The sequence below is a fragment of the Anabrus simplex genome, chromosome 2, assembly GCF_040414725.1.
Source record: "Anabrus simplex isolate iqAnaSimp1 chromosome 2, ASM4041472v1, whole genome shotgun sequence".
NCBI classification, from domain to species: domain Eukaryota; kingdom Metazoa; phylum Arthropoda; class Insecta; order Orthoptera; family Tettigoniidae; genus Anabrus; species Anabrus simplex.
The window spans coordinates 1,176,607,600-1,176,631,348 of NC_090266.1; the positions used below are offsets into that span (position 1 = coordinate 1,176,607,600).

General features: G+C 36.5%; 1 protein-coding gene across 1 annotated transcript in view; it reads left to right on the top strand.

The window, feature by feature from the left end:
- The window catches only part of Gga (ADP-ribosylation factor-binding protein Gga), a 312,496-nt gene that overhangs the window by 239,889 nt on the left and 48,858 nt on the right, over positions 1 to 23,749 (top strand). The window contains exon 10 of the mRNA XM_067142150.2: positions 22,007 to 22,117. Within this exon, the coding sequence (XP_066998251.2) occupies positions 22,007 to 22,117 (111 nt within the window). The remainder of the gene's footprint in view (positions 1 to 22,006; positions 22,118 to 23,749) is intronic.

Here is a 23,749-nt window from a genome sequence, read left to right on the forward strand (position 1 = left end):
AAGGTAATCTGCCCCAGACTAGTTAGTCACTCCCAGGTGCTCAGTTCAAACATCTCAAACTATGAAAATAACTTAAAAATTACACCCTAGATTTGATGGGGAACATATATCTAATACAGACGAGACGAGATCAACTAATAGCTATAAATGATGCAAGTTGAGGAATGAAATCAGTTTAGAGGAAAACATGTTTATTAAAATAAACAAGAAAGAAATGGAAATAGACCATTCAAATCAGTGTCAATTTTTTTTTAGATGATTCAAAGGTCATCTCAATCTTTCATAGAGTTCATCTTCAGGAAATATACTTTTACAAATAAACAATCGTACGCCGACACACGTACTTAACATTTAAACAAGAAACAGAAACTGTAATACTTCTTAAGAGGCGATTTGGCTAGCGTGCGCGCACCATGCGCCTGGCTGGTTTGTTAATTCTTTCTACTTCAGATGAGTATCTCCGTCTCCTGAACACTTTACATTACAATGGGGGCCCCAAACATTAAAAGAAAAACATGTTTTAATGTACTTTGGAGTGAAAATAACTAATCTAACTGGACACATAAAAATATGCTTAGTATTCAAAACATCCTACTAAAATATACACCTCGATAATGAGTATCCACATGAACACAAATCAGCTGTGGATCGGAACCACACACAATAAAAATCACATAAATGGCAAAATATACACATATCAAAGAGCAAAAATATGTCATATCTTCCCTGGCATCACCGAGAAAAGCATGCCGCATTCAGGCAACTCTTAATCACACAGTCTCGATGGAAAATATTAATGAAATAAATTTTACACTTTGAGCAGACACTTCCTGTTCAACGTAGGTTCCTAAAATCACATGACAAAACCAATCATCTGGTGATCCTTACAACGTCAAGCATAAATCAGTGTGGGTTCCTGAAATAAAAGGCATGGCACAAAATTCAAGAAAATAAACAGAATGGGCTTTGATTTTCATCACATAACTCAATGCTGGTCTCTGAAAATATTACATGACACAAATAATCCTCAGCGCGGTCATATCATAAAGGACTACTCGAAATCTAAATGTCACGTGATAAAAAAATCTTGTCTACAGCATCAACCATAGTGACATGGACAAAATACCAATAAAATCAACTAAATAGCCGCTATGCAAAACTCTCTTCTGTAGACACACAAATAATCCTCACCTACCACACGGCCGAGTGACTCAAAAGCGGAGATATCTGGGCTCCAACCCATAACGCTGCTCACAAGTCTATCCAAAGCAAGTTCTGCTGGTTCAGAACCTGACTACAACAATCCGTTCATTCTCAGTATTACAACGGGGTCAATGCAGCCTGCCAGTTACTATTTACAACACTCGGTCATAGCTTCCCTGTGACCGTGAAAACCAGTTCTCATTCAGCCACACGACAACTCGCTGCTTATTTAACACCGTAACTTTGTCAATTTTCCCTTTCACTCCGTACTTCACCCGTATTATGTCACTACTCTACATATGGTCACAGTGCACAATGCTGCACTAGAAACTGTGCTATCTATCAGGCGTTCTTGTCCCATGAAAATCTACTACCAGGTGAGTTGGCTGTGCAGTTAGGGGCGCACAGCTTTGAGCTTGCATCCGGGAGATAGTGGGTTCGAACCCCACTGTCAGCAGCCCTGAAGATGGTTTTCTGTGGTTTCCCATTTTCACACCAGGCAAATGCTGGGGCTGTACCTTAATTAAGATCTCGGCCGCTTCCTTCCCACTCCTAGGCCTCTCCTATACCATCGTTCCCATAAGACCTATCTGTGTCGGAGCGATGTAAAGCAAATTGTAAAAAAAAAAAACAATAATAATTCATATAAGCATTATTCACACCCAGGGACATTGAAGACACCATTGTTAAGTCACCTTGAAAATGTTGTGTTAACTTTTATAGTTTCTGAAATATGCAATATTTGATGAAGTGCTACAAAATCTCACTTTACTAGCCAATTCAAATACCGAGTGCAGAAGCTAGGCCATTTAAATGCCTGCCTCAGAGGTTGAGGAATTATTAGCTCTCTTAATGCTCTTATGAAGACCTAGATCCATAGGAAACATAAAGAAGACCCTTCCTATTCTTCATGCAACCTGCTACCAAATTTTGAAGTGTCAAGAAATCAATGTCTTCAACATCACAACTAAAATTGTTCAACAGCTATGGATTCACTAGACCCCTCACCTATTGCAGGAACTAACATATTCCTTGCTTTTTGCAAGAAAAGGAAACAGGAAGCAAGATATAAATACCTAAGTAATGGAGCCTAAGTATCACTATCATATTTATACACTCATGTTCATAAAAAACAGAATACCTTGAAAGACTAGAGATAGGATGTTCATATTCACAAGACACGTTCATTAGTATGTTCTGTAGAAACAATTAGCATTTCAGTCACCTAGGTTCAGCATGTGTCCTGTTGCCTATTAGGCACTGGGTCCTCTTTGGGCACTGATAACTTGTTCCATGCGCGATGGCATCTACACGTATAAGGCACAAATGGCATCCTGGGGTATAGCCATCCATGCTGCATTTACCTGGTTCCACAGTTCATCTTTGATGGTTGACATTAGGTCACAGTGCCGCACCTGTTGGTTCATCATATCCCACACATTTTCGATTGGCGACAAGTCCGGTGATCAGGTGGGTCAGGGCAACAGTCTGACATCCTGTGACAACAGAAAGGCACGTATTCATGCAGCGACATGTGGTCGTGCACTCTTCTGCTGAAGTATGGTGTCTGGGGTGTCGTGCAGAAAGGGTATGGCTACAGGTCGCAGGATGTCATTCACGTAGGTTAAACTGGTCACAGTGCCCCGGACACGCACCAACTGTGATTTGTGGTTGTACCCAATAGCACCCCACACCATAAGGCTTTGAGTTGGTGCTGTACATCTTGTGCAAATGCAATCAGTGTGATGCCTCTACAAAACAAATCTGATAATTGTGTTACAATAGTAAATTGTGTAAATAATTTCTTGTTTTCTGACAACTGGGTTATGCATAATGATGCACCTAGGCTAGAAAATTTTGAAGGTGCTCTTGGTATAAAGGTATGGTGAAATGAACCAGAAAACATAGGTCAAGTAGCAGGACTTCTGCTTGTTAACATTGTCGGCAGCCCTAAGGATGGTTTTTCCTGGTTGCCCATTTTCACACCAGGCAAAATGCTGGGGCTGTACCTTAACTACACAGCTGCTTCCTTCCCACTCGTATCCCTTTCCTATCCAATCGTCACCATAAGACCTATCTCTGATTGCAAGAAATCAGCTTCATTTCAATAACGGTAAATTTCCACGTTTTTGATACTTTATTTGCTTTAAGGAAATCAAATAATCATTTAAAGTACATGTTTCATTCCATTTGGAACATCCTCAGCTATATTACAACGCTTAGATGAAATTACAAAGTATATTATCTTCTTAGAAACATCTTAACACATTCACTCCCATAGCCGCCTTAAGGCATTTAAGAGCAACCTATGTGCGGGACCGTATCTGAGTTAAGACATTTAAGGTCGTGTGATGTAAACATTGTTTTGAATTTAGCACTAAATTTGTACGAAGTCGTTCGTGTTGAAAACCATAGATGGCATATAAATGAACAGTCCCTCTCCCTGACTGCCTGAACAGAGGGTACATTCCAATGCTTTCTTTCTTTCTTTCTTTCTTTGAGTAAACACGGACCTAAGACTGTCGTGGTATTCTCGTGAGGGTGTGTAGTGAAGTGAGTGAATGTGTCGCGATAACCTAACTAGTTACAAACACAGTATACGAAGTGAGGAGATTGAAGACATACCACTGAACGATGATTCTGGAGATGAACTCATCCCTGATTTCAGTGATAGCGAATGCAATTCCGATTATGATATACCAGACTCTGGGCAAAGTGAAGTTCAGCACATTAAAATAACGGATATACATCCGTGTTATTGCCCACCTGCAATCAAGTTCACTGGCTGGGTAGGATTAAATGTTGACATCGAAAATTGCAACGAAATTGTCTTTCGTCAGTTTATTTGTAAATAACGATTTCCTTGAATATGTATCCCATCAGAAAAACCTTTCCGCGGAACAAGTTATTAGTGCAGCACTGCGTCCATTCACTATATAGGCCTATTCTATTTTTCAAACATGGAAACCGATCTACGTAAATGAGATGAGAAAGTTTTTAAGACTAATGTTTGTAACCGGAATAATTCAAAAACCAGATCTGAAAATGTACTGGACAGAGGATGCTATTTTCGGCTCGCCGATTTTTTCGAAAACCATGGCACGAACCCGGTTCGAAAATGATTATCATTCTTGCACTTTAACGACAGCAGTCATTATGAGGGGAATCCTGATAGGCTATACAAAATTAGTCCGATTCTCGAAAGGCTCAGTGACTAGTTATTATTTATAAATTTCATTTTCCGTATTGACAGACTCAAAGTATAGATAAGAAATGTGTTTTTCCACCATTCAATACACAATTTATTTTAATATATTAAGCTAGTACCGGTTTCGGCCCTTTAACGGCCATCATCAGCTAGTACATGTTTTGTTTAGCCATTAGACAATACACAAGTTGTTATATTAGGCATCCGGATGTCTAATGGGGGATGGAAATGTATATAATAGCATATAATTAAAATATCAGTGGTTAGGGTAAAAAGTTACAAATAGAGTATGAGTATGTAAAACATATTAAAAAAACACACAGGCCACAATATACAACATTTAAAAAAGTTTCAACACATTAAAATGGTGCGTATGGGTAGACACTTGTTAAAATCTTCAGTTCATGCTATATAGATTCCATTCTTCTGTCCTCTGTACAGTTACTTCTAAGTTATGTTGATTATATTGCGTAAGGTAATCTTCAAGGACATTTTGAAACTAGTGTATGTCTTATTGATGTGGGCCTTTGTCGTGATGAAATTTTGTTGTGTTATATATCCCAACTTGTGATATACTATGGCAGGTTTCAATATAGCAAACAGCAGGTCTCGAGCTTGTATTTAGAAGTGGTCGGTGGTAACACCTCTCTCGTCTATGTTTGTTCTTGTAGTCTGTAAAGATAAAGTGATGTGAGTATGCCGGTAGTGTGTGTATGAAGGAATGCCTAGTGTGTGTATGGATAGAGTACTTACTATGGTTGTTGTGGAGGTCTTGTGCCGATGTGTTTGAAGGCTTGTTGTGTTCTGCTGCGAGTGCGTCTGGGGCTCATATTAGCTGTGGAGGGGAATGTAGGTGGAGGGGAAGTAGGAGTGGCTGTTGGAGAAGTAGGGGCGGGGTCAGGCTTGTGATTCGTTGGTTTGTTAGAGCGTGTGTTTACTATTTTGAGATAATCATTCTTTAATGTCGGAATGGCTTTGTCAAAAATGATGCTGGTTTTTTCATTAATATCATTAATGTTATGATTGGGGTTGGCGTATTGGTCTAAAGAAATGTAGAAATCTTCGGTTATGTTGAGCAGGGGGCCCTTGGAGTTTATATTAAGTATCGTCATGTCGTTATTGATGTTTGTGAAACTATGCTTGGATTCTTCTACATGTTGGCCTATTGATGAGAAATGGTTATGTTTTACTGCATTTATATGTTCATTGTAGCGGATGGTGAAGTTTCTGCCTGTACGTCCTATGTAACTTATGTCACAGTTGTTACATTTGATACGGTAGACACCTGATTGGTTGTATTTATTGTTATTATTGACTGTTTTAGTGTTATGTATAATGTTGGTACTATTGTGTGTGGTTTTGAATACTGTTTTAATGTTGTGCTTCTTGAAAATATTAGTTATAGTATATATGTGGGTGTTGTTGAAGGTAAATAGGGCATAGTCTTTTTTGGGTTTGGCTGTTTTTGCTAATTTAGTTTTAGGTTGTGATTTTATTTTGTGAATGATTTTGTTAACCATTTCTTTGCTGTATCCGTTGTGTTTAGCTATGTCGTGGATTAACTTCAATTCATTATTTTGGTCTTCTGTTGTCATTGGGATGTTAAAGGCTCTATAAATCATACTATAATAGGCTGCTCTTTTATGTGTATTGGGATGAATGGAGTCATTTTTTATGGTATTTGAGGTGTGTGTGGGTTTCCTGTAGATCTTGTAAGATAGGTGGTTGTCGTGTCTGGTTATTGTTAAGTCTAGGTAATTTAGTGTACGGTTGTTTTCGGTTTCTTTGGTGAATTTAATTTGGGGATCTAGAGTGTTAAGCTTGTCTAGTATAGTTTGTGCGTCAGTGGATCTATTATCTAACACTACGAAGACATCGTCAACAAATCTGCACCAAAAATGTATGTTATCTATTTCTTTGATTGACGTGTGTTCTAAGTTATCTATATATATTTCTGCTAATATTCCGGAGGCAGGAGACCCCATAGGTAGGCCTTGTTGCTGATAAATGGTATCGTGAAATCTGAAATAGTTATTGTTTATGGCGAATTCAAGTAAGTTTATGAATTCGTTTATTTCTAAGGTGCTCAAGTTGCTATTGTTTTTTAGGTTAGATTCTATTATTTTGATTGTTTGTTTAACAGGAATGTTAGGGTACATATTTATTATGTCAAATGAAGCAAGGGTATGGTGTTGTTCGATCTTTAGCTCTTTGGTTCTGTTGCAGAAATCTATTGAGTTTAGTATTGTTTTGTTTGCTAAAAATGTATAGTGCTTTTTTAAAAATTTTTGGATGAATTGCGATAATTTGTAGGTTGGACTGGCTCTATAGTTTATAATAGGTCTCATAGGTACGTCTTCTTTATGTATTTTTGGGTAGGCTTTCGCAGTCGGTAATTGGGGGTTCATTGTTATGAGTTTAGCAGATTCAGTTTCGGTGAGAAGAAAATGTGTGTTTTTAAGTAAAATTTTTAAATTCCTTTGTATGTTGTTGGTTGGATCTCGGCGTTTAATGGAAAAAGTATTATCTTGGAAACATTTTTTAGTCTTTGCTATGTATTCATTTTTATCCATAATGACCGTAGTGTTGCCTTTGTCGGCCTTCGTTACTAGTAGATTGTTTTGTTTTATTTTATTTTTAAGTTTGTTTAAGTTCGATCTATTGGTAGTATTCGTGTTTGGGTTATTATTGTGGATGCTATTGATGTATTGCGGAATCTTTCTACTGATTTCGTGTCTTACTTCGTCTCGTATGTCATATGGGATCTTTTGTAAAGCAAGTTCTGTTTCGGTAATGGTAGTTATAATATTCTGGTAGGATGATGCATTACCCCAGTTGTGTTTGGGTCCCCTGTTCAATATATCCGTTTCTACGTCGTCAAATACGGTTTGCGTAAGATTTTTTATAGACGGATGGAATTTATGTTGGGAATTCTTGTTAGGAAGAGAGGGATCTTTGTTTTGGATTATGGTTAGTGACTTTGGTTTACTTTGTTGTTGTTTCAGTGTTTCCAGTTTTTTGTTTAGTGTGTTTTGTTTCTTTATGGCTAAGTCTTCTATTTTTTCTCTGGAAATTCGTTGAAAATAATTCCAATAGCTGTGTGGGAGTTCATGGGATGCTTTCAGGTGTGTTGAGTAAAGTTCATTATTAAGGTGTTGTTTCTTCCGATATAGGAATTTTATTTCTTCTTTTAACCAAATTTCATTAGTCCTGTTTTGTGTTTTGCGTGTCTGAGCAGTTCGTCTGTGTTTATTATTGTATTTCTGGAGAAATTTCGGTGTTAAGTTGTTTGAAAGGCATTCCTTCAAAAAGGCAATGCTTTTGGTTGTGTTCATTAGTTTAATTTTCAAGTTCTGATATTTAAATGCCTTACGTTTTGCCTGGTTGGCTTCCGTATTATTATTTATAAATTTCATTTTCCGTATTGACAGACTCAAAGTATAGATAAGAAATGTGTTTTTCCACCATTCAATACACAATTTATTTTAATATATTAAGCTAGTACCGGTTTCGGCCCTTTAACGGCCATCATCAGCTAGTACATGTTTTGTTTAGCCATTAGACAATACACAAGTTGTTATATTAGGCATCCGGATGTCTAATGGGGGATGGAAATGTATATAATAGCATATAATTAAAATATCAGTGGTTAGGGTAAAAAGTTACAAATAGAGTATGAGTATGTAAAACATATTAAAAAAACACACAGGCCACAATATACAACATTTAAAAAAGTTTCAACACATTAAAATGGTGCGTATGGGTAGACACTTGTTAAAATCTTCAGTTCATGCTATATAGATTCCATTCTTCTGTCCTCTGTACAGTTACTTCTAAGTTATGTTGATTATATTGCGTAAGGTAATCTTCAAGGACATTTTGAAACTAGTGTATGTCTTATTGATGTGGGCCTTTGTCGTGATGAAATTTTGTTGTGTTATATATCCCAACTTGTGATATACTATGGCAGGTTTCAATATAGCAAACAGCAGGTCTCGAGCTTGTATTTAGAAGTGGTCGGTGGTAACACCTCTCTCGTCTATGTTTGTTCTTGTAGTCTGTAAAGATAAAGTGATGTGAGTATGCCGGTAGTGTGTGTATGAAGGAATGCCTAGTGTGTGTATGGATAGAGTACTTACTATGGTTGTTGTGGAGGTCTTGTGCCGATGTGTTTGAAGGCTTGTTGTGTTCTGCTGCGAGTGCGTCTGGGGCTCATATTAGCTGTGGAGGGGAATGTAGGTGGAGGGGAAGTAGGAGTGGCTGTTGGAGAAGTAGGGGCGGGGTCAGGCTTGTGATTCGTTGGTTTGTTAGAGCGTGTGTTTACTATTTTGAGATAATCATTCTTTAATGTCGGAATGGCTTTGTCAAAAATGATGCTGGTTTTTTCATTAATATCATTAATGTTATGATTGGGGTTGGCGTATTGGTCTAAAGAAATGTAGAAATCTTCGGTTATGTTGAGCAGGGGGCCCTTGGAGTTTATATTAAGTATCGTCATGTCGTTATTGATGTTTGTGAAACTATGCTTGGATTCTTCTACATGTTGGCCTATTGATGAGAAATGGTTATGTTTTACTGCATTTATATGTTCATTGTAGCGGATGGTGAAGTTTCTGCCTGTACGTCCTATGTAACTTATGTCACAGTTGTTACATTTGATACGGTAGACACCTGATTGGTTGTATTTATTGTTATTATTGACTGTTTTAGTGTTATGTATAATGTTGGTACTATTGTGTGTGGTTTTGAATACTGTTTTAATGTTGTGCTTCTTGAAAATATTAGTTATAGTATATATGTGGGTGTTGTTGAAGGTAAATAGGGCATAGTCTTTTTTGGGTTTGGCTGTTTTTGCTAATTTAGTTTTAGGTTGTGATTTTATTTTGTGAATGATTTTGTTAACCATTTCTTTGCTGTATCCGTTGTGTTTAGCTATGTCGTGGATTAACTTCAATTCATTATTTTGGTCTTCTGTTGTCATTGGGATGTTAAAGGCTCTATAAATCATACTATAATAGGCTGCTCTTTTATGTGTATTGGGATGAATGGAGTCATTTTTTATGGTATTTGAGGTGTGTGTGGGTTTCCTGTAGATCTTGTAAGATAGGTGGTTGTCGTGTCTGGTTATTGTTAAGTCTAGGTAATTTAGTGTACGGTTGTTTTCGGTTTCTTTGGTGAATTTAATTTGGGGATCTAGAGTGTTAAGCTTGTCTAGTATAGTTTGTGCGTCAGTGGATCTATTATCTAACACTACGAAGACATCGTCAACAAATCTGCACCAAAAATGTATGTTATCTATTTCTTTGATTGACGTGTGTTCTAAGTTATCTATATATATTTCTGCTAATATTCCGGAGGCAGGAGACCCCATAGGTAGGCCTTGTTGCTGATAAATGGTATCGTGAAATCTGAAATAGTTATTGTTTATGGCGAATTCAAGTAAGTTTATGAATTCGTTTATTTCTAAGGTGCTCAAGTTGCTATTGTTTTTTAGGTTAGATTCTATTATTTTGATTGTTTGTTTAACAGGAATTTTAGGGTACATATTTATTATGTCAAATGAAGCAACATTCCTGTTAAACAAACAATCAAAATAATAGAATCTAACCTAAAAAACAATAGCAACTTGAGCACCTTAGAAATAAACGAATTCATAAACTTACTTGAATTCGCCATAAACAATAACTATTTCAGATTTCACGATACCATTTATCAGCAACAAGGCCTACCTATGGGGTCTCCTGCCTCCGGAATATTAGCAGAAATATATATAGATAACTTAGAACACACGTCAATCAAAGAAATAGATAACATACATTTTTGGTGCAGATTTGTTGACGATGTCTTCGTAGTGTTAGATAATAGATCCACTGACGCACAAACTATACTAGACAAGCTTAACACTCTAGATCCCCAAATTAAATTCACCAAAGAAACCGAAAACAACCGTACACTAAATTACCTAGACTTAACAATAACCAGACACGACAACCACCTATCTTACAAGATCTACAGGAAACCCACACACACCTCAAATACCATAAAAAATGACTCCATTCATCCCAATACACATAAAAGAGCAGCCTATTATAGTATGATTTATAGAGCCTTTAACATCCCAATGACAACAGAAGACCAAAATAATGAATTGAAGTTAATCCACGACATAGCTAAACACAACGGATACAGCAAAGAAATGGTTAACAAAATCATTCACAAAATAAAATCACAACCTAAAACTAAATTAGCAAAAACAGCCAAACCCAAAAAAGACTATGCCCTATTTACCTTCAACAACACCCACATATATACTATAACTAATATTTTCAAGAAGCACAACATTAAAACAGTATTCAAAACCACACACAATAGTACCAACATTATACATAACACTAAAACAGTCAATAATAACAATAAATACAACCAATCAGGTGTCTACCGTATCAAATGTAACAACTGTGACATAAGTTACATAGGACGTACAGGCAGAAACTTCACCATCCGCTACAATGAACATATAAATGCAGTAAAACATAACCATTTCTCATCAATAGGCCAACATGTAGAAGAATCCAAGCATAGTTTCACAAACATCAATAACGACATGACGATACTTAATATAAACTCCAAGGGCCCCCTGCTCAACATAACCGAAGATTTCTACATTTCTTTAGACCAATACGCCAACCCCAATCATAACATTAATGATATTAATGAAAAAACCAGCATCATTTTTGACAAAGCCATTCCGACATTAAAGAATGATTATCTCAAAATAGTAAACACACGCTCTAACAAACCAACGAATCACAAGCCTGACCCCGCCCCTACTTCTCCAACAGCCACTCCTACTTCCCCTCCACCTACATTCCCCTCCACAGCTAATATGAGCCCCAGACGCACTCGCAGCAGAACACAACAAGCCTTCAAACACATCGGCACAAGACCTCCACAACAACCATAGTAAGTACTCTATCCATACACACACTAGGCATTCCTTCATACACACACTACCGGCATACTCACATCACTTTATCTTTACAGACTACAAGAACAAACATAGACGAGAGAGGTGTTACCACCGACCACTTCTAAATACAAGCTCGAGACCTGCTGTTTGCTATATTGAAACCTGCCATAGTATATCACAAGTTGGGATATATAACACAACAAAATTTCATCACGACAAAGGCCCACATCAATAAGACATACACTAGTTTCAAAATGTCCTTGAAGATTACCTTACGCAATATAATCAACATAACTTAGAAGTAACTGTACAGAGGACAGAAGAATGGAATCTATATAGCATGAACTGAAGATTTTAACAAGTGTCTACCCATACGCACCATTTTAATGTGTTGAAACTTTTTTAAATGTTGTATATTGTGGCCTGTGTGTTTTTTTAATATGTTTTACATACTCATACTCTATTTGTAACTTTTTACCCTAACCACTGATATTTTAATTATATGCTATTATATACATTTCCATCCCCCATTAGACATCCGGATGCCTAATATAACAACTTGTGTATTGTCTAATGGCTAAACAAAACATGTACTAGCTGATGATGGCCGTTAAAGGGCCGAAACCGGTACTAGCTTAATATATTAAAATAAATTGTGTATTGAATGGTGGAAAAACACATTTCTTATCTATACTTTGAGTCTGTCAATACGGAAAATGAAATTTATAAATAATAATACGGAAGCCAACCAGGCAAAACGTAAGGCATTTAAATATCAGAACTTGAAAATTAAACTAATGAACACAACCAAAAGCATTGCCTTTTTGAAGGAATGCCTTTCAAACAACTTAACACCGAAATTTCTCCAGAAATACAATAATAAACACAGACGAACTGCTCAGACACGCAAAACACAAAACAGGACTAATGAAATTTGGTTAAAAGAAGAAATAAAATTCCTATATTGGAAGAAACAACACCTTAATAATGAACTTTACTCAACACACCTGAAAGCATCCCATGAACTCCCACACAGCTATTGGAATTATTTTCAACGAATTTCCAGAGAAAAAATAGAAGACTTAGCCATAAAGAAACAAAACACACTAAACAAAAAACTGGAAACACTGAAACAACAACAAAGTAAACCAAAGTCACTAACCATAATCCAAAACAAAGATCCCTCTCTTCCTAACAAGAATTCCCAACATAAATTCCATCCGTCTATAAAAAATCTTACGCAAACCGTATTTGACGACGTAGAAACGGATATATTGAACAGGGGACCCAAACACAACTGGGGTAATGCATCATCCTACCAGAATATTATAACTACCATTACCGAAACAGAACTTGCTTTACAAAAGATCCCATATGACATACGAGACGAAGTAAGACACGAAATCAGTAGAAAGATTCCGCAATACATCAATAGCATCCACAATAATAACCCAAACACGAATACTACCAATAGATCGAACTTAAACAAACTTAAAAATAAAATAAAACAAAACAATCTACTAGTAACGAAGGCCGACAAAGGCAACACTACGGTCATTATGGATAAAAATGAATACATAGCAAAGACTAAAAAATGTTTCCAAGATAATACTTTTTCCATTAAACGCCGAGATCCAACCAACAACATACAAAGGAATTTAAAAATTTTACTTAAAAACACACATTTTCTTCTCACCGAAACTGAATCTGCTAAACTCATAACAATGAACCCCCAATTACCGACTGCGAAAGCCTACCCAAAAATACATAAAGAAGACGTACCTATGAGACCTATTATAAACTATAGAGCCAGTCCAACCTACAAATTATCGCAATTCATCCAAAAATTTTTAAAAAAGCACTATACATTTTTAGCAAACAAAACAATACTAAACTCAATAGATTTCTGCAACAGAACCAAAGAGCTAAAGATCGAACAACACCATACCCTTGCTTCATTTGACATAATAAATATGTACCCTAACATTCCTGTTAAACAAACAATCAAAATAATAGAATCTAACCTAAAAAACAATAGCAACTTGAGCACCTTAGAAATAAACGAATTCATAAACTTACTTGAATTCGCCATAAACAATAACTATTTCAGATTTCACGATACCATTTATCAGCAACAAGGCCTACCTATGGGGTCTCCTGCCTCCGGAATATTAGCAGAAATATATATAGATAACTTAGAACACACGTCAATCAAAGAAATAGATAACATACATTTTTGGTGCAGATTTGTTGACGATGTCTTCGTAGTGTTAGATAATAGATCCACTGACGCACAAACTATACTAGACAAGCTTAACACTCTAGATCCCCAAATTAAATTCACCAAAGAAACCGAAAACAACCGTACACTAAATTACCTAGACTTAACAATAACCAGACACGACAACCACCTATCTTACAAGATCTACAGGAAACCCACACACACCTCAAATACCATAAAAAATGACTCCATTCATCCCAATACACATAAAAGAGCAGCCTATTATAGTATGATTTATAGAGCCTTTAACATCCCAATGACAACAGAAGACCAAAATAATGAATTGAAGTTAATCCACGACATAGCTAAACACAACGGATACAGCAAAGAAATGGTTAACAAAATCATTCACAAAATAAAATCACAACCTAAAACTAAATTAGCAAAAACAGCCAAACCCAAAAAAGACTATGCCCTATTTACCTTCAACAACACCCACATATATACTATAACTAATATTTTCAAGAAGCACAACATTAAAACAGTATTCAAAACCACACACAATAGTACCAACATTATACATAACACTAAAACAGTCAATAATAACAATAAATACAACCAATCAGGTGTCTACCGTATCAAATGTAACAACTGTGACATAAGTTACATAGGACGTACAGGCAGAAACTTCACCATCCGCTACAATGAACATATAAATGCAGTAAAACATAACCATTTCTCATCAATAGGCCAACATGTAGAAGAATCCAAGCATAGTTTCACAAACATCAATAACGACATGACGATACTTAATATAAACTCCAAGGGCCCCCTGCTCAACATAACCGAAGATTTCTACATTTCTTTAGACCAATACGCCAACCCCAATCATAACATTAATGATATTAATGAAAAAACCAGCATCATTTTTGACAAAGCCATTCCGACATTAAAGAATGATTATCTCAAAATAGTAAACACACGCTCTAACAAACCAACGAATCACAAGCCTGACCCCGCCCCTACTTCTCCAACAGCCACTCCTACTTCCCCTCCACCTACATTCCCCTCCACAGCTAATATGAGCCCCAGACGCACTCGCAGCAGAACACAACAAGCCTTCAAACACATCGGCACAAGACCTCCACAACAACCATAGTAAGTACTCTATCCATACACACACTAGGCATTCCTTCATACACACACTACCGGCATACTCACATCACTTTATCTTTACAGACTACAAGAACAAACATAGACGAGAGAGGTGTTACCACCGACCACTTCTAAATACAAGCTCGAGACCTGCTGTTTGCTATATTGAAACCTGCCATAGTATATCACAAGTTGGGATATATAACACAACAAAATTTCATCACGACAAAGGCCCACATCAATAAGACATACACTAGTTTCAAAATGTCCTTGAAGATTACCTTACGCAATATAATCAACATAACTTAGAAGTAACTGTACAGAGGACAGAAGAATGGAATCTATATAGCATGAACTGAAGATTTTAACAAGTGTCTACCCATACGCACCATTTTAATGTGTTGAAACTTTTTTAAATGTTGTATATTGTGGCCTGTGTGTTTTTTTTTAATATGTTTTACATACTCATACTCTATTTGTAACTTTTTACCCTAACCACTGATATTTTAATTATATGCTATTATATACATTTCCATCCCCCATTAGACATCCGGATGCCTAATATAACAACTTGTGTATTGTCTAATGGCTAAACAAAACATGTACTAGCTGATGATGGCCGTTAAAGGGCCGAAACCGGTACTAGCTTAATATATTAAAATAAATTGTGTATTGAATGGTGGAAAAACACATTTCTTATCTATACTTTCAGTGACTAGTTTTCGTACATTAACATGTAATGTAAAACAGTGCACTATAGAGATGAGCTGGAGGTTTAAATCACCTGCTGAGGAGCTGGTAGTCAGCGTGTTAATGAATGCCTTGTTTTGGTTAAAATCTATGTGAATTTAAAAAATTAAAAATAATTAAAATCAATGTGGATGGCTGAATGGGCCGGTGAAATGGGAAGGAAAATTGATATACTTATTTTAACTTATTTTGAAACTATGTCTATTCATTTGAACAGGTATTAAAAAATGTTTTTGTACCCAGCACTTATCTACTGGAACGCTGAAGTGGATTAATGTCACTAGCAGGGAAATTAAAAATTGTTCTGCATTGTGTATAATGATGGGGCTGGTGAGGAAGTCGTGTCTGTGCATATGGCTGCATCAGCCATCGCTCCTCCAAGGACACAGTAGATTTGTCGTTAACAAAATGATTTTGGGGAAGCTCTTTTAAAAATGGTATGACAGCAATCAGCTTCAGGGACCCTGCATTAACTGAATTCAAGAAACACTTTTATGAAATTACAACGAACAACATTCACCTTGGAAAGAGCTAATGAAGAGAATATCCTTGAAAAAAAAAATAGAACAGTGACAAAGGAAAATTATTTTTCAAAACGTTTTATTAGTAGACAACTAGAATATCATACACCATAGTGAATTTTAATTATTTTAAATTTTTTTAAATTCACATAGATTTTAAGCAAAGCAAGGTACTCATTAAGATATTTTTAAGATAATATACTTTGTAATTTCACCTAAGCATTGTAATATAACTGAGGATTTTCCAAATGGAACGTAACATGTAAGCTATTATTTGATTTGCTTAAAGCAAATACAATTATCAAAAAGGTGGAAATTTATTGTTATTGATTCAATGTAGACCTGTCTCTGTCGGTTCAACGTAAAGCAGATTGTAAAAAAAAAAATATAATAATAATAACTTTTAAATCTGTTTGGTGAGGATATTTTTGAGTATGTAGCCGAGCAAATAAACTTATACTATCAGCAGAATTCAGTCAAATTCTCATAATTTATCCACTAATTATCCACTAAAGCCCTGAAATGGACTAATGTCACTAGCAGGGAAATTAAAAATTGTTCTGCATTGTGTATAGTGATGGGGCTGGTGAGGAAGTTGTCTGAAAAAATACTGGTTAACCGATCCCCTAATACCGGTATTCCTACTATTCACACCAGAAAAGAGTACTAGGACTATTCAGGAAGGCCTCCAGAAAGAAACACAATAGTCTTTCAATGGTTAGTGAAGGTCTGACTATTTGTATGGATGCACTCCACTTTGGAGATAGTTCGAAAGTGGCCAGGAACAGAGCTTGTGTGTGGTGTGAGGGGCACCCAGTCTGCAGTGTGTTAATAATGTTGTCAGTGTATTTAAACTTTTGAAATGAATGCTGGAACTGCATATTCATTCATCTTGCACTTGTCCGCAGTGAGGTGACAATTCAATAAAAGCTTTAGCGTCATTGCCACAGAATTGCAAGCTGTCCACTTCATGGCCGTATCGATGAGTATAATCAACAAATTAATCTAAAAAGCCACCTAATCGATACTTTATTTCTTTTGCCTTTGGCAAACTTAAAGATACATTAACAAACACAGTACATGTTTCGATCACTTAGTGGTCATCTTCAGCTGTATATAAAAATCTGAGATGATAACATTTAAAAGCAAGCAATACCTGAAGACTGGTGCATATGACATAAACTTTCATTCAAGCACAAGTGTTTTTGAATAAGTGCCTTACCATAGACACTTCAGAATATTTTAAAGTATGTTTATTAAAAACAAAGTGTTTAACATCACCACAGACGCGAATTTTAATTAAGTTATTATTTTTCTCACAAATGCCTGAAGATTATTACAAACACGAACTTTTTATTCACGCCACCTAATGTTATCAAAAATAATTTTACCATAGACGCTTTTAAATATTTTAAATATGTTTTTCATCATTTAAGTTTTTAAACACAATTGTAAATGATACTGTAATTTAAGTATCATTCACATAAATCTCCTTACCCCCAACCCTCCCTCCCATCTTCCATTTCATTTAAAGCATCTAGAACAATAGTTTTTGGATTCCCATGGGATATAGTTTTAAGATTCAATGTGCTTGCTTTTAAATGTTATCATCTAAGATTTTTTATATACAGCTGAAGATGACCACTAAGTGGTCAAAACATGTACTGTGTTTGTTAATATATTTTTAAGTTTGCCAAAGGCAAAAGAAATAAAGTATCGATTAGGTGTCTTTTTAGATTAATTTGTTGATTGCCACAGAAGTTTTTCAACACTGTAAGGTCCATATACTTGGCATTACTAATGGGTAAGAGTTCATCATACAGAGGATTGAGCAGCAAATTCTTGAGGATGAAGACATAGAGCTTTAGGCTTTTCTTTCTATGGAGCAATTGCTGCAGTCAGATGTGCACCATTATAACTCAACTGGTACTGCACAAGGTGTGGACTTTCTGTTGCATGACCACACATCTTATTGGTCTTCTTGGAAAGGACATTTTGTAGAATGGTGTCAGAAATTTAGTCCACGACAAAAATCTGTTTTAGCTTTCACAAAAACAGCCCTAAGTGGTTGCAGTTTCATTTCTATAATTTTATCGGTCATAACTGCAAGATTCTCTAGGTTTTCATCACGTACTACAAGAATATTCTTAACTGAATCTGGCAACTTATCGAGCCAAAGAGTTTTTAGGATTTTATCCGAAACATCTAACCCATCTAGGGACTGCATCTTCGCCACAGTTGACTAGGCTTCATGTCTCCCAACTCAATACTAGTCAAAAGTTTCTTACCCCTTCCAGTGTCACTGAAATATTTTGTACTTTTCTTAAGTGTTTATTTTTTTCAAATAAAAGTTCCAAAACATGCACATTTTTAACTTTTTAATATTGTTCATAAATACATTTTAAAAGAGAAAATTTGTACAATATTTAATATTGTTCATAAATACATTTTAAAAGAGAAAATTAATACAAAATAAAAAATCAGTTCAGGGAAACCGTGGTGTTTCCACTTACAAAATTCAGCCTGCAAATCAGTCCCTTTTGCCGGGCTGAGTGGCTCAGATGGTTAAGGTGCTGGCCTTCTAACCCCAACTTGGCAGGTTCGATCCTGGCTCAGTCCGGTGGTATTTGAACATGCTCAAATACGACAGCCTCGTGTTGGTATATTTACTGGCACGTAAAAGAACTCCTGCGGGACTAAATTCCGGCACCTTGGCGTCTCCGAAGACCGTAATGGTAGTTAGTGGGACGTAAAGCAAATAACATTATTATTATTATTATTATTATTATTATTATTATTATTATTATTATTATTATTATTATTATTATTAATCAGTCCCTTTTGCTCTTCAATAACAGCACAATCCTTCTCACAACACTTAACAATTGACAAATAAAAAAGGCAACAAAAAAAAAAACACAGATTGTAACACTGTGATGAATGAGGCTCACATTGTAGACTATCAGTATTGTTTTTTGCTATGATAGTCTTGAAAACACCCCACTGGATGAAGATATGGCTTGTCTGTGCAGGTATTGCTGTTGTAAATATTCTCTTGCCTTTGTTTCCTACTGACACAAACAACACACCTGTCAGATCCCATTTCTTTCTTCCCCATATAGCGAGATCTTCCATTTAGTCTTTCGTCTTCTGGCCCCTTCCGAGGTATCCCTCTTTTTCTCGCAGGCATATCCCCCATTTTCCTCAGGCAGCACGATGTGACAGTGGATTCCTCTGGTACATTGACTTGTAGAGAACGTAGGAATTAATGATGTATACTTCTACTAACCAAAAGAAGAAATTTCTCCACCAAACTAGTGTCCTGCGCATAAACTGGTACGGTAATTTGAAATCAAGTGATCACTTCGATCTACACCTCCCATTTTCTTTGTATAATGATGAACTACTACTGGTTTCTCAGTTGGTGATTTGCCAGGGATTTTACTTGGAGCTTCTAGAATGCTGTCACCTTTGTGTTTTGTTCTCAGCATTACTACAACCCTCTTGTCCTTCCATGTTAAACCCATAACATTGTCCTTTCTGTAGGCTTTGACCTCTCCCTTCTTCGTCTTTTTAGTTTCCTTTTTCAGCAGTTCTGCTGGCATCCATTTCCTTGTAGGCATGACAGTGCCTGTAAGAGTGAAACCCATTTTTCCTAACTAATTGGCTAATTCAGGACTTGTAGCCTATATTATCTATCAGTATAAACATTGAGAGCTCTGGGTGGCTGACAAAGGCACAAAACTACTTGAGAGGTTTTCAGGAATAACGATGGACTTACCGGTAAAAATTAATTCAAATAATCTGTCTCACTGTTAGAGAGGGCAAAGACCTTGAGGCCAAATTTGACAGGTTTATTAGTGTTGTAAATTTTGAAGGAGACAACCCCCTTGAACTTGACAGTACTCTCATGTACTGCAACATTTTCAGAAGGTGTGTGGAACACTGTACATCTTTCTGAAATATATTCTAGCACTGGTCTTACTTTATGATCTCTGTGTTCTGTGTCACCTTGGCCATGATTATGATTCAAATGCAAACTCAGGAATATCAACATGAATTTATTACAAGAGAAGATATTTCCAAAAAAAATGGCATGCACTTCTGCCACTCCATTGTAAAATAATCCTTTATATCACATCTAGGATAGACCCATATTTATAATCATGCCCAGTAGGACCTCGACATCACTTTTTTCAATATGCACCCACTTTCTGTACCGAAAATGTGGCAGTTTTTGTTGCCATTTTCTTATCATATAAGTGAATTTCATTTCATATGTGTGTTATAGTTTCATCACCAAGAAAAAGGTTAAAGTAATCTATAAGTGGTGTGTCAGCATCAAAATTACTTGGAAGATTTTGTGGAATGATGTGTGGATATGCTGAAAGTCAGTGCGTAAACAGGTTCAGGATCGTACTGAGGAACATCACGGAAAACGGGCATGCCTTGAAATACTGCACTTGTATCTGCATCACCACTGCCCTTATCTCCATCAGTTTCACTGTCACTTGATACTGAACCTTCAATCTCGTCAATATTGTCTTCAGAATCACTGTATTCGCTGTCCAGTTTGTCCAAAAATCTTGAAATTGTAGCCACACTTTAGTCACACGAATACGCCATTTCACTGTTTATTTACATCAACTGATGCTGTCAACTCAGGTACCTATCAAACCAATCCTGAAAAATATAAATGAAATGATTTACGTAGTCATTTCCGGTTCCAGGTGCATTCATAAATATTATCTAATACTTTTCTGCAACCAACCGTAATTTTCTGTAAACCTCGGAATATTCTGTAAACAACCTGCTAGAGCGGGAACATATTGTGGAAAATATCATAAACGATACACAAGGAGAAAGTGTCGGCACGGAATATTCCAGAAAAGACACATGAAAGGTTAAGTTGTCAATGATCAGTTTCTTTAAAAATAGTGAGAAGTAGAGTTTTAGCAGCCATATATTTGTCTCACTGAGAATGATGTCCCATATATTTTCAAGATATCTCTGTTCGAGGTTAGAAAGCAAATAATTGAACTTATCACTTTTACTCTTAACCTTTCGTATTGTGAATTGAGCTTCCACATGGATGAACCATATTTTAGGCTTTTCCACCCAGAAAAGAGGTAGTTTAATGCTTACTGTATGGGTTTCATTGTCTCCAGCTCCATCCTTGTCCTGAGATGTTTTAGCTGTAGGATTGTTATCTGGTGTAAAGCACCTTGTCTATTTTAAGGCATTGATACGGTAAAACTCACGCCAGCATTTTGAACATGATTTTTTCCAAATGACACGAATGCAAATTATCGTGTCGGGTTCAGCAACCGATGATAACAGTTACGAACTCACACTTTATTTTAAAATAATTAGCACATAAATTATCAACTCTTTTGTTCCCAGTTCAAGACCACAGATGACTGTCTCATGTCAAGGAATAATTGTTTGTTGTTGTCAGGGACAAAAGGTCATGGATTAAAAATATACACACACACATCATGTGGTTCGTTACAAACTCATTAGCATATGCATTTTCCATCAGTGCTCGACAGATGCTATACAAATGTTGGTTTTTGCTTAGTACACTGCAGAGCATACACAAATTCAACGCACTGCTGCAGTGGCTTTTAAGCACAAGTGCATACGTGTACGTAGAACCAGCCCAAGTGATTAATGTATCTCATCAGCTCTGTGTAATTCAAAATATTCTACCTAAAAAGAAGATTGGTTGCAAAGCATGTTTTTATATTTGCTGAGAACTTTAACTGAGGAAATGAACTGAGATCAAAAATTCCCTTATTTATTTTTAAACATGTTTTATCTTACATTCTGCGATCTCTATTTTGCCATATTTATTTTTAAGCATATGTTTAACCATTGACTTGATTGTTCAGTTGAGCGTGGAGTTGCGTTGTAAAAATTCATATTGATTTACCATCTATAAGAGAGTTATTCAACAAAATATCTTATTGTTTCAGACCTGCAGACTTCGTCTACTTCCTCCATCAGGCTCAGACTTACCTGCACACAATCCATTCCTGCCTCCGTCTGCTATAACTCAAGTTATGCTTATAGCCAATCCAAATAAGGTAAGCTAATAAATATATCTTATAAGTTATTTCCTAAATATTTCCAGATTTATTTTAATTTTTTGAAATTTCTCTACCGGTGTTTCATAGACCTCTCATGATAACATAGGTTCATTTTGTATAAAACTTTTGCATTAAAAACAATGTTATAAAATTCAAATCTGTGTAAAGAATACATTATAAGTAGGCACTTAAAGTATTTTATTTACTTAGCTAATGAGTTGCTGTGTGGTTTGGGTCATATAGCTGTCAGCTTGCATTCGGTAAATAGTGGGTTTGAATCCCACTGTCGGCAGCCCCCACTGTTTTTCTGTGGTTTCCTATTTCCACACTAGGCAAATGCTGTGTTGTACCGTAATTAAGGTTATGGTTGCTTCCTTCCCAATCCTAGCCCTTTCCTATCCCATCCCATAAGACCTGTCCGTTTTGGTGCGACGTGAAGCAAATTGTATCATTTTATTTATTCATGTTAAAGTACTGTATACAATTATAAAACCGAGTGGAGTGCCCTCACACGTTAACACGCTATGACTATAGAACCAAACTCTGCAGTCGGGAGATGCATGGGTGTAAGCCCCACTGTCAGCTGTCTTAAGAATGGCTTTCTATGATTTCCCATTTGCACTTCCAGGCAAATGCCGGAACAGTTCCTATTCATAGGCTATAGCCGATTCCTTCCACCTCCTTACCCAACTTCATTCACCATCATTCATGTCATCTTCATTAGCTCCTCAACCTGTGTTTGGCGTCAGGATGGGCATCCAGCTGCAAAAACATGCCATATGAATTTATCTCATCTCCGACCCCACACTAGGAAACGGGACATACATACGGTATATACTCTGACGGAGGTGCGAACTATTATGGGTTGTCCGTAATTATTACGGATTTAACCTCACGATTACGGCATTACGGTCAAAGAGAACGTTATTACGGAAAAGCGACATTATCATGAATAAATAATTTTCTACAGAAAAAAAGGAAGAATGAAAGATGTTCAATCCTTTCCAGCATTTCTGATCAATCCGCCTCGTTTTAATGCTTGTGAGTTGGCAATGATACTTACTCGATTGTCACTTCCTTTTTCCACCCATAAGCGTTGTGAAATTCATTGTACAAATCCGTAAGTAATGTTGTATTTAGAGAATTGAGGGCCATGTTAAGCACATGTACACGGGTATCATTTATGGTTCAGAAGACGAAAATGTTATCACAGGGGGAAGGATATTTCAAGAATACCTACTGCGTAGAGATGAGAAGAATGCAAGAATGAGGAATGTGGCCTGCAAGCACGAACTTCCTGTTCTGCCCAGACAGATCAGCTCTTATCTGCTCGTATCTGCTACACGAAAACATTGACTGGCACTCTGCAGTTTGCTGGATTACAACTGACAAGAGCGAAGAGCTGCCAGTAGAAGACAATATAAAGTCGCCTGGGTAGTAGCGGAGTTGCTATGGTAACCATTGCGTCACTGGCTCTGCTAGTGAAAACCCCTTCGTCCCGTGCCTCATCGGGCATGTGCATTCTTCTGATCTCCCAACAGTACACTAAAAACATCTGCTGGATGTGAAACGAGTTACAAAGAATGTTTTATCACTGAATTAACAGGTAGTATGCAAATGTTATTGTGT